Genomic DNA, 16,203 nt, shown 5'->3' with positions numbered 1-16,203 from the left:
GAAGCTTATTAATAGAGTTTAATGTTCCTTCAATAACTTCTCTCTTTGTACCTCCAGGGCATACTCCAGTTTCCTATTAATATTTTGAAAGTGTCTTTCTGCTCCTAGAACTCTCTGCGATTCCACCAGAAGAGCAGGTAGGCTGGACGTTCCATACTGTTGTGAAGGAAAAAGTTACAAGGCAATTTTTTACCCTCCCGAGAATTAAAAATCACATACCCTATTCGTATTTATTTTTCCTCTATCTGAAACAATGCAATGTCACTTCTAAAAGCAAAAAATAGCCAAGTTAGACAGTCTTCTAAAAGAGCAGTTTTTCCTGCTCTTTTATATATGGCAGGCACCTAGCACTGTCCACAAATTAGCAGACCAGGTCATAAGGACAGCCAAAGAAAGAGGGGACAGAGTTCAAAGACTAATGGGAAATTAATCTGGTCATGAAATACAAGTGCTGCTGTTACTAACCATTAACCATCTTATAGAACATATATGACAGTACCAGAGCCCTCCCTAACTTTGAACAAGCGAAAATTTGATTACTGTTTCTCACTGTGAATATCTCTATAGAAACCATAGATAAAAATGCTGGACCTGACGATAATGGTTACGTTTATGTGCTTGGACATAAGAGGGAATTTTCTCTCAAATATATCAGTTTTTAACACTAGAGAGAAAAAGAGCAAGACACTGTTAGGGCAGTGACTCAAGTTAGTTCCACAGAAGTGGTTAACAATACTTCTAGCCAAGCCTAAGTAGAAATGCATATTTGTCCAGAAGAAAGTAGAGGCAGATCCAGAACAGTTCAGAAAACATGCAGAAATGTGTACTCACAAACACTTTCTCGCTTGGGTTTTCTTCTCTGTAATCCAAGTAGTCACGCTGTAGTTCCTTCAGATCAGTAAGGAATTGAACTACTTGGCTCAAGGAAGATTTCCTCTCCTCCAGCTCGGCATATTCCCTTTGTAGTTTTATCAGTTGTGATTCAGTTCTGAAAAAGATCAATGCTTTGAAGACTATATCTGAATATTTATGACATGAGTAATTCTGAATGTATTTCCTCTGCAGAAGACTTGAGAAAAAAAGTTGGTCAGAAATACGAAGCATAGGTTAGAATAACATGCTGATTTTTCTGTTTAAACCAGTATATTACTTCAACTGGAGTACAGGTTCAAATTTGCACAAAAAAGAACCCAAGAACCTTCACCTTGTAACTTCTTGCACACCTTCCCATCAAGTCTGACAATACAGAAAATGTCTTAAGCACTTAGTGCACGCCTCTGAAGTTGCTTAAATATGCAGCCTGTTTCTGCAGACGCCAGCTTGCAGGCTGAGGTGTTCTGTGCCTATGCTGAAGCATACTCAGGAACTACAAACTAGATGTACTCCTGTGCCTAAGAAAGCTGAAGGGATCTATTAAATGGTTTTTAAAGCACGATCAGTACTCCAGAAACAACACCCAACAGCCATTTTCATTTCTGTGTTGTCCTAGACAAGCTTTCTTAAAACGACCAACAGATTAAAACACTGCAAATAAGAAACGTGAAGACAACTTCCAATCTACAAGAGGCTTTAGAGACATCAAATCTCATACCCTCAAAAATAAACTCAGTGCTGTCTTCCTAAGTTTTGATTCATTACTTTCACTATTGCAGTTGTAACAGTGTTTTTCTTAGAAACACTGTCTGAAGTACCATCCCTGCAACCAGTTACATTAGAGAACACTGCAAGAATTACTCTATCTAGCAAACTGAAACACAGGGTTACCCTCAGCTTCTGTAAAAACAAAATACAGAACAGAATTAGAGTTTTACCAAAATAAAGCGTAAGAAAAAAAGTTGCTTGACTTCTGAGTTAAATAACCACCAGCTTTTCAGGCTATTACTGTGCATTATTAGAAACGTACCTGCTTTGCTTTTCTCCGATTTGGAAAAGTCGCTGCCTTTTCTTGTTCATGTCTGCCACTACCTGTAACAAATAAGGCAAGTCTTTGAACTCGTTTCACACTCAGAATTGCAACAAGGTCTGAAGGCAGAAAGTTCTACACACTTCTCACATGAGAGATGGGCTGTACCTAAAATATGCCACTGGAAGATAAGGCCTAACTCGCTCTTAAATCTCTCTGCTGTGGGGCATTCACATCTCTCCTGATAAAACCACTCCCAAGTTCTCTGCTCCTACACTAGCTTCTCCAACTGCCTGTATTTCCTGTTGTGCATTCCAAATCTGAACAAACACAATTGTCTTCTCTGAACAAAAATCTCACATGTATATAGAGAATGTGTCTCCCTTAAACTTCTCTCCTAAACAATCCAATACTATCCCCCCATAGGTCTTTTCTGCTTTCTTCTGAATTTTACATTCATCTATGTTCTCAGGAAGTCAGCAAGTCAGCTTCCAATATTTAATAGGTTCCCTGGAGGACTCACAACTGCTTGCTAAAAATAAATAAGCACGTAAGAAAGAGTAGTTCACATGCATGAAAACCACACATACTCTGATGTGCTGACAGCATGCATTTCAGATGTGTAATTACCTTCACGTTTTTTTTCTCCATGTTCTTTAATTCCTGGACATCTATTATCTATGAAAGAAGAGAAGATTGATGATGAATCTGGATTTCATCTCTATCCTCCTAAAAACACAGTTGCAAGAATTACTCTGCAATCACATCAAGAAGCTATTTAATAAACACTTTTCCAAAGGAATCACAGGTGTCTCAGTTGTCTATCAATTCTTTCCCCATGCCAGAGGAAGACTGTTGCATGCCATTAACCACCTTGCACCAATTAGCATTACATCCACTATGTAACACTACCTGTGCTATTTTTTCTGCTGCTTTGCAGGAAATGTAATAATCTATTTCATTTGAAATGAATTTAATTTGAAATGAAATTCATTTCTGACAAGAGATAGAAAATCTACAGTATCATACATATATAGCAGTGTAATACATAGCACTATGATTGTAACTGCTTTTTTTCTTTACTGCATACTTACAAGATCAGTGATTTGGTCCTCAAAAGCAGAACAGAAAGCATCGACAGCTTCTCTGCAAGGTTTTGATTTTATGCTTTGTCTAAAGAAGTCAGAGGGATAAAACACAACTCACTTGCTTTGGTTTGGATGAGATTTCTCCTTCACTATTCTTTTGAATACAAGTACAACCCAATGTTAACTAGCTAGAAGCACAAGCACTGATGTGCTAGCAATAACCTATTTCTACACTGGAAAACATCAACTGAGATGTGTTTGTACATTTGATAGAACACCAAATTCCCAAGGATCACCTCCTTAAGAGCATGCGTAAAAAATGTGTGTCAGAGAAACCTAGTAGTCATTAAAATAATACCAGAACGTAACTAAGCAATGCTGCATTACTGAAGGGTCAGGCCACTACCAAAATGAAAGCACTTCATTTATTTATGCATCTTTGAGTTCTCAGCCAAATGAAAGCAGAACGCTCACCTGTAGTTCGCTGCTATCTTTTCAAATTCAGACAGAACAACATCCAGTTCTGTGATATCTCTGGATGATCTCTTCAGCTTACTGGGACACCAAAGTTGCACAGAAGATGGGCTGTTAACTGAAACAGCAGAATAAAGACAAGCATTACACAGTTCAGGTATGTGCTCTGAAGCTATTGTAACCACCACTGAAATTACTAAGGATTACGAATAGTATGTAACTTTTTAAAAGGAAAATAATTCCACGTTTTAGGCTGAGTAATTATTAATTTTGGGGAAATATAAAATTATCAGGGAACACAAAGATCTGAATAAGCAATCATAATCTTATTACTTATTCTTCATCATTTCAAGAAAGTCCAGTAGCACCAAACTGTAACACCAACTGATAAACTACCCAGTTCTTATGGCTGGTAGTGTTTACATCACTATCAGCCCGAGTCCGGGGAGCCTGCATTACTCAAAGGATCATGAATTGATCTATGGTATTTGTATCATTTTTCTATTGATACCTTACGTGTTTCAAAAATAGCTGTGTACCAATATCTTACTTTAAACTTTGAAATAAAATAATATTACTGAGTTCTACAAAAATGGTAAGCTTCTTCACACAAATCTAAATGTAAATCTAAATTCCTTGGAATTGTAACCTGTTATGTTCAAGTACAAGATGCTTCTGAGAAGGTTTCTTTCTACCAAAAATGCCACGGTGTTGAAGCCCCCTGTCTCAAAGGTCTTCACACTGTGTGTGTGCTGTAAATCAGGGTAACCCTGGGTGCACCAGACACCCAGACTAAGGAATCTGCTGGGGCACGTTACAGCTCCATACACATCGAACCAAGCTTCCCTCTGAAGGAAAACAAGTGCATGCAAAGAGTAATGCATACTACCTGTGCACTATCCCTCCAGCAAGGGATAGGCAATCCAGGGATGCAAACCACAGGAATCAGAACTGTATGGGACACCAGTTTCCCAATTCATCCATTGCTAATGAGTGTCTAGAACCAAATTCAAACTGGAACCACCCAGAAAAGCACGCACTACATACCAGAAACCAAAATCCCCGAGTTAGAGAAAAGTACTGATCTTGAATGAGGAAAAGCTATACTAGAGTTTTGAAAAGTCTGCCTTACCAGAAGGATCTGGTGTGCTCTTCTTAAAAGGCCCCTTCTTTTTCACTTTAGATTGAATAGTATTTGGAGTGCTCTGCAATATAAAAAAGCAGATTAACTTTTAAGATGAGCCTAGGTGTGCTCATTTAAAATTCTGAAAGACAGTAACTGGGCAGAACACAGGGAAGTATTTCAGCATTTCACAACAGAAACGTTGGAAACATTTACTTAGGTCTGTTTCACCAGAATCACAGCACAATGATTACACTGCAAAGGGACAGCAGCTGCCTGGCCACACAACACAGACACACAACAGGCACTGGCCATACAACAGGAGGAACACTGTAAGGAGCTTTGGCCTCTCACTTCAGTATAAGCACCGATAGAAACAGTTCTCAAGCTCCTTCTCACCTTTTTACCTACATCCATCCCAGTTATTTTCTGCCTTTGAATGCTTTCTGTAATACAACAGTGATCCTATAACAGTTCTTTATATGTGCAGCTTACTGATGAAAGTCTAACACCATGTCCTGGATTTTACAACACGCATCTCAATTTCAATGAATTTCAGTATGTGAAAAGCTTTCACATTAAACCACTCCACAGCTTCTACTTTCTCAAGTCTGTGGATAGCTAGTTCTCCTTCCACAGCCACAGAAGCTAAGCTGGCCAAAAGCATTTTGCACTAATTGAGGTCTGAGAGGGGAGAAACACTCCTTCAAAACCAATTGGCTTTAGTCTAATTCTAATACATTTTCAAAATTCATTTTATCAGCAAAAAATTCAATTCTCCCACAAGCGTGCTCTTCAGTACCAAACAAACAAGCCATTTATGTATCATGTAGTATGGCATTCTTTGAGAGCACGCATTCTACATGTAATTATACACACTTGAAAAATTAAAAATGAAAAAGTCACATATTCCCAAATCAGCAATAAAGTGGACTACAGGACCCTGGTTGTTACATTCCCCACTGACATGACTACTGAAGGTTTAAGAAGTTCACCTAACACTTGGCCATCTCACAAGAATATTATTAGGTTCACTTATTTGGGACACAAGTACTAAAAAGCAAAGGTAAGGACTTCCTTCCCTGCCATTACCCAATGCAGGCATGGCATAAAGCTAAAATCAAGTTGACCAATACACTCATACAACTTCCTCTGTACCAGATTCCCCCTAAGCGGCTCACGTACAGGACTAGTTCGGTTGGACTTCTTTATATTTTCTTCATATGCTTCCATGTGCAGCTTCTCACTAGAAAAAGAAAAACACACACGTAAATCAACCACACACTGAGAAAAAATTTTCCCATATACAATCAACAAAATCTTTAGGGAACATTTTGTACTGCTGTGTTATTCAGTTTGTCTCCACTAAATAAACTACACTGAAAGGTCCCAAAAGGTTCCAATAGCATATAATATGTAAATATATATAAATGGCATATAGAATAGCCATGTTGTTTTGAAAAGAAACTCTAAAAAAAAAAAGAGATAGAATTTTTATTTGATAAATTTTAGGAGGAATGAAGAAGTCCTTTGGGAGTTGAGGGGGAAATAAAAAAATGCACATCCTCACACAAGCATTATTATTATCTGGTTAATTCCTTCAAATAAGACCTTCATTGAACTAAGACTGACACCAAACCAGGATTAACAGATAAGTACTAGAACTTGTATTAAAGGTGCTTCAAATTCATTTTCTTGTTGCATATAGTTTTTCCATTTTGCCACTTTTCAAACTTTGACAGCAGGATTTAATGGACAAATCAGTACCTCACAAAGACACTCTTCTCTTAAAAAATTTATATATATATACAATTAAATATACAATTATTTTTTCCACCAGACCTTCTTTCTTCATTTGTCCTTTGTGGAGCTGGAACATGACAAGATGTTTCATTTTCTGAATGCTCCTCTCCATAAGCATCCACAGCAGTACTGTGCAAAGGCTGATCTGTACAGAACAGAAAACAAGCTGTATAAAATTGCTCCCATCTGTTGAGACAAATACAGGTATATTAGCACTGCCAGCCATTCAGCATTTAAGATTTGCTCACTCTGTTATACTTGTTGAAAGTAATATTTGAAGATTAGAATAAGTATCTGTAGTTAAAAGTTTCAGCTTGTATACTCATCTACTGTTGGTACAGACAAGAAAACAAGGGCTGCAAGGAATGGCTGATGGAACCAGGACTGCTCAGTCTGGAGGAGGGGAGGGGACACCTCATTGCTCTGCAGCAACCTAGAAGAAGGCTGCAGCAAGAAGGTGTTGGTCTCTTTCTTAGGAGACAAGTCAGGACACGAGGCAACAGCCTCAAGGTGCACCAGGAAGATTTAGACTGGATGTCAGGAATGGTTTTTTCACGGAAGAGATGGTCAGGCACTGGAAGGGGTTGCCTAGGAGCTGGTGGAATTGCTATCCCCAAAGGGATTTATAAGACAAAGGGATGCAGCACCCAGGTACATAGCTTAGTGGCAGACTGAGAGTGTTAGGTGGTGCCAGCACTTGAGGATCTTGAAGATCTTTCCCAGTCTAAATGCTTCTACACCTCATAAAAGGTGTATGAAAGCTCAGCATATACATGCATACGTGGGATACAACAACAAAAGGTTTAGTATCTTATTTAAAGTCTTTCTTTGCTAAAGCTTGCATCAATCTTTCATATATTTATCCAATTACATTCACTGAACTGTTATTTTCCCCCCTCAAAGAAGCACCTTTTCTCAGATAAGCACTGAAATATTTAGCCAATGAAAAACAATGAAGTTGATACTAACCAAATGAATCAGATGGCTCCTCAAGTTGGTTTGTACCTGCTACCTTCAATATCCTTGAGACATCTGGTTCTTCAGGTGGAAGAAATTTCCGTCGAGGACGGGAGCTGCCTTTGTGTTCCTGGAAGGGTAGGAAATCAACAGCTCAGTCATCCCACTGACTGAGTATACAACAGACTAAACATGACAAAGGATTTCAAGGCTTTTCTTTTCACTAGAATTTAACATGGACTGCATTGACTACTAACCTATGAAATAAAGTATTTGAAGCACATATTTTTCCCCTTGTGCTATATTTCTTCCGTTGAGGGAAGTGATGATATAAAACAAGCATATACTGCTGGGTCAGGTCACATGTTAGGCAGAAATTCTTCCCTCAGAGGGCACTGAGGTGCTGACACTGCTGCCCAGAGCTGTGGGTGCCCCAACCCTGGAGATGCTCAAGGCCAGGTTGGATGTGCCCTGGGCAGCCCAAGCTGGTGGGGAGCACCCAGACCACAGCAGGGGCTAGAGAGGATTTTAAGATCCTTTCCAAACTAAGCCATTCTATGGTGTGCTACCTATGATTTATGCTATATGTAGAATAGACTATCCATCTTACTTTGTAAAGCCAAGCACATATGCCTAGAAATCTTAGAGCAGTCTGACATGCACTTTCTATGACCTGAAGCCTTTTCTTTTTCAGGTGTTAAAGCATCTCCTTCCACCTCTATACTTACACAGCATTCCCAGTTTATTAATATTTCCAATTTGAAAACGAAAAGCTCTAGCACAGCTTCTTACAGAAGTCAGATTTAGTTTGTAAGTTAAGTTTCCCACAGAATAACTGCAAGAGGAAAGTAGGGCACCAGTTCATTAAACGTTTGTAAGCGTTCTGTTTCCACTCGAAGACGAGGTGAAGCTTTCTAACTGATGCTTGTGCATAAGGAAAAGTTAACGGGAAGCCCCGCCCCAGCGGCGCAGCAACCGCCGGAACCAACGGCTCAAACGCACGGTAAGGCGAGCTTTAACGAAGCTCAGAGCGGAGAACGTTACCTCGAGTTCGTTTCCGGAACGATGTCTCTTCGTTGTTTTCTTAGAGGACATCTTCCTCAAGCGCTGTATTTACAGCCGAGCACAAAGCCGCCGAAAAGCAGCCCTGGACGCAGCCGTGCAGCCCTTGTCTTAAGGCGGGCCGCCGCAGATCGCGCTTCGCCTCACATCGCCCGACAGCCGCGATTCAAGGCGCCCGCGGGACGACACCGGAAGCGGAAGTGCGAGAGGCTGAGTCCCCCCCCCCCCACTGGCGGGAAGGCGTGGCTGGGAAGGGGCGGGCAGTGCCCGCCCTCAGGGCCGTCTTTTCAGCGTTTCCTCGGTGGTGGATAGGAAGATGCCCTTCAGCGCGTCGTTGAATGCGGCATCCAGCTGGAGGGGCAAAGCTACAGCCCTCCACTGTTACCTCTCGTCCTACCCCACTCCGATGCCTTCCAGAGCAGGATCTCAGGGGCTTTGACTACTTAGAAGCCCAGGGAACCTTGCTAACTGCTTTCACAGAAAGCATAGCCATTTGCAAACAACAAAATCCATCCAGTTTCCAAAGGTTAGAGAGGGTCCCTTGCCAGTCCTTTGCCCCAGCTCTCCATCCACAGTTACGGGTATTATTCTAAAGATCTGTTGTTGCCCACACACACCCCACATCTAAAATAGGGAGCACAGTGCTACCCATTAATACTGATGTGATATCTCCACACTTAATTGCTTGATGTAGCAACATATCCCTAATTAGTAGATCACAAGCCTTAGGCAACAAGCAGTAGTACAGACAACAGTACTGCTTGGCTCTCACAGAAGACTCTCTCACAAGATGCATTAAAAACTCAGCTCCTAAGCATCAGCTATTTACATTATAAAACATGGTAAAACAGCTACCCTGTCTGTCCAAGCAAATACACATTTGAATTTAGATTAGAATTTGTTACAAAAAGGCACTTCAGAGGGGAAGGTACACAAAGAACATACAGAACTACTGAAGTCTACAGAGGTTAAGGACAGTAGCATAGGAACAGCCATAAATATAATCTTGATGGTGGCACTTCATTTACCATGGTTTGCAGAGTCTGACCATTAGCTCTTTCCTATCATTCCTCAGATCAAAGCTAGACAGTATAAGCACAGTGGAAGTGGGGATAAATACAAAAAAAGAACAATGACACCAATCAGCCAAAAGCATTGCAGGACTGGTAAAACTATAGACTTCACTTAAATTACAGTAGAAAGAACACCATCTATAGAGACCATATTAACAGAGAATCTACAGACAGCATTTAACTTGTAGTATGTTAAGAAGTATGGTTGTAGTAACAGTTTCACAGCTCATCAGAACTATCAAGTTGCACCTCAGCTTGTTAGCAGCATCTTCACTCGATTAAACAAACACTTCACGGAGTTGAAATGCAGAAATATTTATTTTGGTTTCCTTCATTGGTTTTGAAAATTGTTTTGGTTTTTATAAAACATAGAAATAGCCAACACTAAGCAAACATTTGAATTCCAATGTAACAAACTACTGCTCTAACAGTTGACTTGGATTTGTGTACCTTAGTTGCACACATGTATGAAATTATGCTACAGAGTAGTGCATTACAATCACACGAATCTTAGTGCAAACCTTGTTGTGCTTGTATCTTACATATATCCATGTTTTCAAAAACAAGTAATGAATCCTAATGCAAAACCAACTCTGTTAAGGATAGCGAAAGACTTATGTTGTCATAAGGCTTATTTCTGCAGATTTCTGAAACAAAGGTAAATAGTTCTATAGTTTATCTGGGAATTTGTTTCTTATCCCTGAACAAATACCCATCCAGTGCCAACACTGTTCTGTTGGCACATCTGAATACTTCAAATTACTGAAGAGCATCAGGCAAAAACATTCTACCTGACCTATTTTGCTATTCCATGAAGAATACTCAGTGGCTCATACACAAAGCACAGAAAATGGAGGTTGTATCAGAAGCTGTTCTGCTTAGAGGACCTGGCACTTCTTTAAAAAATATGCATTTTAAATCCACATTCATAATGGGGAAACAAGTTGCTAGTACAGGTGTGATACTTACCTGACTGTCAGCATAGCCCAGCCTCTTAGATCTTTGTTTCAGAATCTCTAGTGTTCTTGCCAGAGTTACAATCTGCCCACTAACTGGACAGGTACTGCTCTGGAGTTGTGTTAATGCAGCAAAGGCTACACTTGCTGAATTAACTGTATCTACACTTCCAGTGCAGAGTCACCAAATGCAAGCTTAGCCTGAGCCTGTATTAATCAGTCTCCTTTGTACGGAGTTCTGACTTATACTGTACAAAAGTAAGCCTCAGAAATGGCTGCAGATATAGAAGGGAAGAAAACCCCTTGCCTTACCCCAGTTAATATTAGGATCAATTAAGATGCAATATCATATCATCTGTATAACTGTAAGGGTTTGTGTTGCTGGGTTTTCTCTCCCTTCCCCTCCAACAGACTAAGTGACCCTTCTGAGGTGGCAAGATACTTAGAGGCATTTTCAAGCCTGCCAAATCCTTTTTTCGAACTGACAACTGCAAGATACACTGCAGACAAAACATGCTGGCAATAAGAAAATCTTAGCTCCTTGGTTAAGAAGAGTCCCATTTTTGGCCAATGAAGTCTTAAATAACTTATATAGTTACCATTTATAGTTAAGGCTCTTTTTGGAAATTGTAGGTCACCATAAAAACAGTATGCAACACAACTTGACAGTAAGGCAGTGTTCCATTTCTTCAGTGTTCCTATGGCAAGTACCCATCCCATTTTTGTACAAGTTTATGATTGCACAGTTTCCTTCCCTATATTTGCTGTAGTCAAATTACAGATATGAAGACCAACAGTAGACATCAGACATGTGCCACTTTACTCAATCCACTGTTACATTTTGGTATTAGCATAGAGTTCATCTATCTGTGACTGGAAATATTTCCGTAGTTCTGGTCGCTTTGCCTTCAGTGTTGGTGTCAGCATGCCATTTTCAATAGAAAACATTTCTGTGTGCAAGATAATGTCTTTAACCTGAAAAAGAAACAGTAACTAAGCCATATTCACTGGAATACATAAGGCTGTTAGTCACCATGGCAAAGCCTATTACTTTAAAATATCTCCAAATGCAAATTCTGAACAGTTTTAGTCAGTTTAATTGTCAGCCTGACTATACTGTTAGAGATAGGTTACAGAATTAGATACTCAAGTCTAATCAGCATCTTACCTGTTCAAATGACTTCAAACCAGATTCTTTACCAACTCTCAACATGTCTTCTAGGATGTGCTTTTTGACATCCTGTGGATATAAGAATACATTGTACAGCTCAAAAAAAGTTGATGCAGAATAACTAGCTGTTTACTTAGCTATTTACTCACCTTGTTTTTGCACAGCTTTTCATATGAGCCTTCAAATCCCTTTTTCTTGGCCCATTTGCAGAAAGTCTCAGGATCAGGTACCACAACAGCTATTAAGAAGGCCTAAAAAGAAATTTAAGTGCTGTTTTTTTCCCCCGTTTTGTGTATTTGTTTTAATCTTAAAGCAATGCTGGTTCCTAAATGCTTCTTACTAGTTTCCTGCCTGGTTTTGGGTGTCAGTTTTAATTTCTCTGTAGTAAAAAACAAACAAAAACCAGCAGCTTTCTGAGTTACAGTCTTATTTTCAAGTACCAGAAGCTTGCCATATTTATTATTCTATTCATAATAATTATTCTTCAAACACACTTCAATTCACACTTAAAACCAAATCAGTATGTCACTCCAAGAAAAGGTTTTCACATACACTTAGTATCTTATATATAGACCTTAGTAACCAATTAAATTAACCCAGTTCTGCTACCTGGTCTGAAACCAGACCCAGAAGCATATTATGTAACTGGTGGAATCCAAAGTGGATTGACAACTAAAGTGTGCAGTGCTGAGCAGACACTAGGACAGGCTGCCCAGAGAAGCCATGGATGCCCAACCACTGGAAGCATTCAAAGTAAGGTTGGATGGGGCTTCAGGCAGCCTGATCTAGTGAAATACACCCCTGACCATGGCAAGGGGCAGGGTAGACTATATCATCTTGGAAGGTTCCTTCCAACTCAAACCATTCTATGATCCTACTGGAAGTGTGAAGACTTTATCTCAAAGTTAGGGGTAGGGAGGAAGAATGAATGGAAGACCCTTTTCTACCATCTCTCCCTTATATTTATTTTTTAAATTACAAGAAGAATGCCTTACCTGCAAGCTCTCTCCATGGACAAACACTTGGGCAAGTGCTTCACTTCTCAGATACACATTTTCTATCTTCTCTGGTGCTATGTACTCTCCCTGGGCTAGTTTAAATATGTGCTTTTTCCGGTCAATGATCTTCAATGTACCATTCTGTTGACAGAAATAATTTCCACTCAGAAAAGGCACTTCAGGTGATAACCAGCCCACACAATGCATCACAGCAGGTCACATATTGCACCAGAATTGAAGTGTATGAACAAGAATTTGCCTCTCCTTATTACTACTTCAGAAATAAGTACCCTTTATTAAGCTTTCAAGAACAGATCAGAAGCAATACTGTAGGTTCTGTCTTAACGTGCACAGCACTTAAGTTCATAATTCAAGACAGCTTATTGATAGAAGTTACATCAGACAATACAAGAGAATACTGCTAGACCCAGAGTACTGTCAAACTAATGTTAAAACAGGCTCTGTACCCCTCTAACCTGAACTACAGGGTCTCAGGTTCACACTATTTTTATTAGTTTTTTTTAAAGCCCCAGATACACAGACTTGTTTTGTACATAACAGTTCTCCTCATAATGTTACCTATTTGTCTTTTAATTCATTGTGGTTTTTAATATATGTTTTAAATTGTTAAATTACTGTTAATAGCAAGAGAAATACCTTTCAGCTATATACATTAACTTACTGGAAGCCACTTCCCAATATCTCCTGTATGAAGCCAGCCATCTTTGTCCAGAGCTTCTGCTGTTTTTTCAGGATCTTTCAAGTAGCCAAGAAACACATTTGGCCCTTTCACACACACCTGAAAGACAGTTATTGATGTATGCTACTATGAAGGGAAGGTAATTTTTATTAGAAGGAATGCTCTTCTCTCCAACAGTTTTCAACCACCACTACAGTAACACTGTAATATTAATGGAATTTTGTTGTTTATTATTGGGGGCTTTTTTTAGTGCAGGGACAGGCACAGGTTGAGACATTTCCAATCGGTTTGAAGTATAATAAAAAGCTATTGGAAGTAGAAAGTTTTAAGAGCAGTCTTAAGGAATAACTGGGTGTTGGGATTATGAATAAAAATATGCCCATAAAGTTATAAAAAGAGCCAACATGATTATACTAATTATTATGAATAGTTATCAGGACTCTAGAATAACCCAGGAAGCATTAGATAGAGAATCCAGTTCTAAAAAAAAAATCAAGTCCAAATTAATAATAAATATTAATAGCAACTGACAAATACTAGGACAACTCTTACTCTAGGGAATTAATACAATTGTAAAATAGGCAAGGAGCTGTCTACACTGATTAGTTCTCAGATTAGAGGAAGTTACTAATATAGTTCAGAAGCCAATTAAAAAACTCATCCCAAACATTTTAGTGCCTACCCTGCTGTAAAATAAGCATACTGGCAAACTGAACTACTGTACAAGTAAACAGAAGATGTCATCAGTTTGAGGGAGGTTAGAACATTAGAGAGGGTCCTGAGAACCTTGCTGGGACAGTACCAAATTCATGATCAAACCAAGGTCATGTTTTATAAAGCTAGTCACTTCTGCTATAAAACAGATTACTTGGTAGAGTTCTTCTCTACATGGCCTACTCACATCAGAAACTGCTTTATGAAACTTCATTACTCCTATAATCATTAGTTGGCAGTAGGTGATGCTTCCCCCAGAAGGACAGCATATCATTTTACCTATATCCTTCTAACTGACACTAAGATTTCATCTGCATATAAGCACAATTCTGCTTCAGCTTCTTTCTTGAATGTGAATAACTGACTCAAGTGAAGAGAAAGGCTGACCGAGCTGAGAATATTGGAAGTTTATTCTCAGAAAGAAGGTCTGGAAGTGCTGAACCTGAATCCAGCTGAAAACAGAAGCTGAAGAGCAAACAATGAGGAAGATCTATTTTAGGCAAAGCAAATTTACAGCTATGAGTTGCAGTGCTGCGCAACAAATACCACTTCTATTAAAAGAAGTTTGCACTGAGGAAATTCAAATCAAAGAATAAGGTGATACTTTAAAATTAAGAGACTACCATATTTGAGTGCAAATTCACTCCTAATGCAGCAAAATTTAATAGTACAAGAAAAGCATTAAATATGTTTTGCATTAAATATGTTTCTCAACTAAGTTTCTTATCATGAAAAGACATACTCAGTTCCTCTAACAACCATACATTTAAAACATATTAAAGAAGAAAAAAAATCACTGAAGACAACTTGTAATTAGGTCATACAGGCAACTGGGAAGAATCGTAATGCTGTTCTCCACTTGCCAAAAGATAGCCTTCTACCAACAAACCCAAGATAACCCTTCAGCATTTCTGGGAATTAAAATCCAGTGATTCATCACTAGTCAAGCAAATAACCAAAACAAACAAAAGGATTACGCTTTGTGACTGCAAATCATCTACAAATCAGTTATGTGCTCAGGCAATTTTTCCTTTGTTTCCCCAAGAAATCTTGACACTTTGAAGTTACTCACCTCACCCTCTCCTTTGGAAGCCAAGTAATTCATTTCTTGTACATCAACAAGCTTCACAATATTACATGCCATTGGTGCTCCAACGTGACCTATTTGACAGGAATTCTTTAATAGCCTGAATGGATTTTTTGGTCAGGTTCTAGAAGTAATAAACTGTCCATATACTTCAGTAATAAAAATGGAACAACGCCAGTATAGTAATCTTCATTTGTTAGGTCTAAAACATTAAGTTTTCAGATAACCTTGAAACATCAGAAACTGAACCATGTACCCAGGCTCACTGTCTTTATAGTATAACCAGAATCTTCACACTATGGACATATTAAATTAGCCAAGCTGTTATAGTAAGTTTTAAGTACCAGGACTGTAACAATTTGGGAGCTAGAAGTAAAACAGAAACAAACTTCCAACACTAGAATGCATCATTTGAATTTCCAGTGTTTATGAACAGATTTCTATTCTATAAGACTAGAAGTTAACTATAAGACTAGAATTTAAGATTACAACCTCTTCTCTGCTATTTCTACTTAACTCACAAAAGCAAAGCCTTTTAAAAATTTAAATTACTGAACACTCCTGGCTACTAACTACATAAGAGCCTTTCAAAACTTTTCTATGTGACTTGAAAGCTAATATCTTATTCTTCACAACAGGTGTATTAAGAAAATCATGCAGTTAGGGCTTCCATAGCAATCTGAACTTTCCCAGGCAGACAGATCATTAAACACTATACCTGCTGTCCAGTCACCAGGCATTGACAGTGAGCATCCAGCTGTGCATTCAGTCTGTCCATATCCTTCATAAAACTAGGAAGTAAAACACGCTTATTCAGAATTTTTTAATGAAGAAATTATATTGAAAAAGTACTTTGTTTTTCTAATTCAGATTAGATTTGAGTTTAGCATAATCCTCAGTATGTTCTAAAAATACTGCCACATTAAGAAGTTTTATTGCAATACACTTTCAAGTATTAATATTCCACTCTGTTCCAATACTTACTCAGTATTTCACAGTATTTCACATGCCATGTGTGACACCTGCATAGATCAGAACTGAAAGTGACAGAGTGCAACAGGAAAAGACTAAGAACAAAGTCACTAGAAATGACT

At 38.7% G+C, this 16,203-nt stretch overlaps 2 protein-coding genes across 4 annotated transcripts in view; both read right to left on the bottom strand.

Annotated features, from left to right (window-relative positions):
* Window positions 1-16: 16 nt before the first annotated feature.
* CENPU (centromere protein U) lies at window positions 17-8,491 on the bottom strand. Its single transcript, XM_065736554.1, has 11 exons — window positions 8,393-8,491; window positions 7,361-7,478; window positions 6,431-6,536; window positions 5,747-5,834; window positions 4,598-4,670; window positions 3,466-3,583; window positions 2,998-3,076; window positions 2,534-2,581; window positions 1,904-1,965; window positions 832-988; window positions 17-156 (listed from the first exon to the last, which is right to left on the bottom strand). Exons 1-11 carry the CDS (start codon window positions 8,441-8,443, stop codon window positions 19-21), a joined length of 1,038 nt encoding a protein of 345 aa, XP_065592626.1. The 5' UTR covers window positions 8,444-8,491; the 3' UTR covers window positions 17-18.
* A 1,291-nt stretch (window positions 8,492-9,782) lies between these two features.
* Window positions 9,783-16,203, bottom strand: part of ACSL1 (acyl-CoA synthetase long chain family member 1) — a 67,131-nt gene continuing 60,710 nt past the window's right edge. For all 3 annotated transcript variants that reach the window (XM_065736541.1, XM_065736543.1, XM_065736540.1), the window contains 7 exons: window positions 15,828-15,900; window positions 15,095-15,183; window positions 13,291-13,407; window positions 12,606-12,749; window positions 11,760-11,861; window positions 11,608-11,679; window positions 9,783-11,414 (listed from right to left, as the gene is read on the bottom strand). In XM_065736541.1, the coding sequence (XP_065592613.1) occupies window positions 11,274-11,414; window positions 11,608-11,679; window positions 11,760-11,861; window positions 12,606-12,749; window positions 13,291-13,407; window positions 15,095-15,183; window positions 15,828-15,900 (738 nt within the window). In that variant the 3' untranslated portion in view covers window positions 9,783-11,273. The remainder of the gene's footprint in view (window positions 11,415-11,607; window positions 11,680-11,759; window positions 11,862-12,605; window positions 12,750-13,290; window positions 13,408-15,094; window positions 15,184-15,827; window positions 15,901-16,203) is intronic.

This window comes from Cyrtonyx montezumae, unplaced genomic scaffold, assembly GCF_038088225.1.
Source record: "Cyrtonyx montezumae isolate F1298 unplaced genomic scaffold, pur_monq_1.0 scaffold_2, whole genome shotgun sequence".
Classification (NCBI taxonomy): Eukaryota; Metazoa; Chordata; class Aves; order Galliformes; family Odontophoridae; genus Cyrtonyx; species Cyrtonyx montezumae.
Note: the sequence above shows the minus strand (reverse complement) of the source record. Positions and strands in the feature narration are given on the sequence as shown.

Coding starts and splice junctions, on each gene's coding strand:
- CENPU (XM_065736554.1), bottom strand. CDS start 8,443: ATGTCCTCTAAGAAAACAACGAAGAGACATCGTTCCGGAAACGAACTC. Junction 4,671..5,746: donor AGCCGCTTAGGGGGAATCTG/GTACAGAGGAAG, acceptor TTTATATTGCAG/AGCACTCCAAATACTATTCA. Junction 3,584..4,597: donor GAGCACACCAGATCCTTCTG/GTAAGGCAGACT, acceptor CTGCTGTTTCAG/TTAACAGCCCATCTTCTGTG.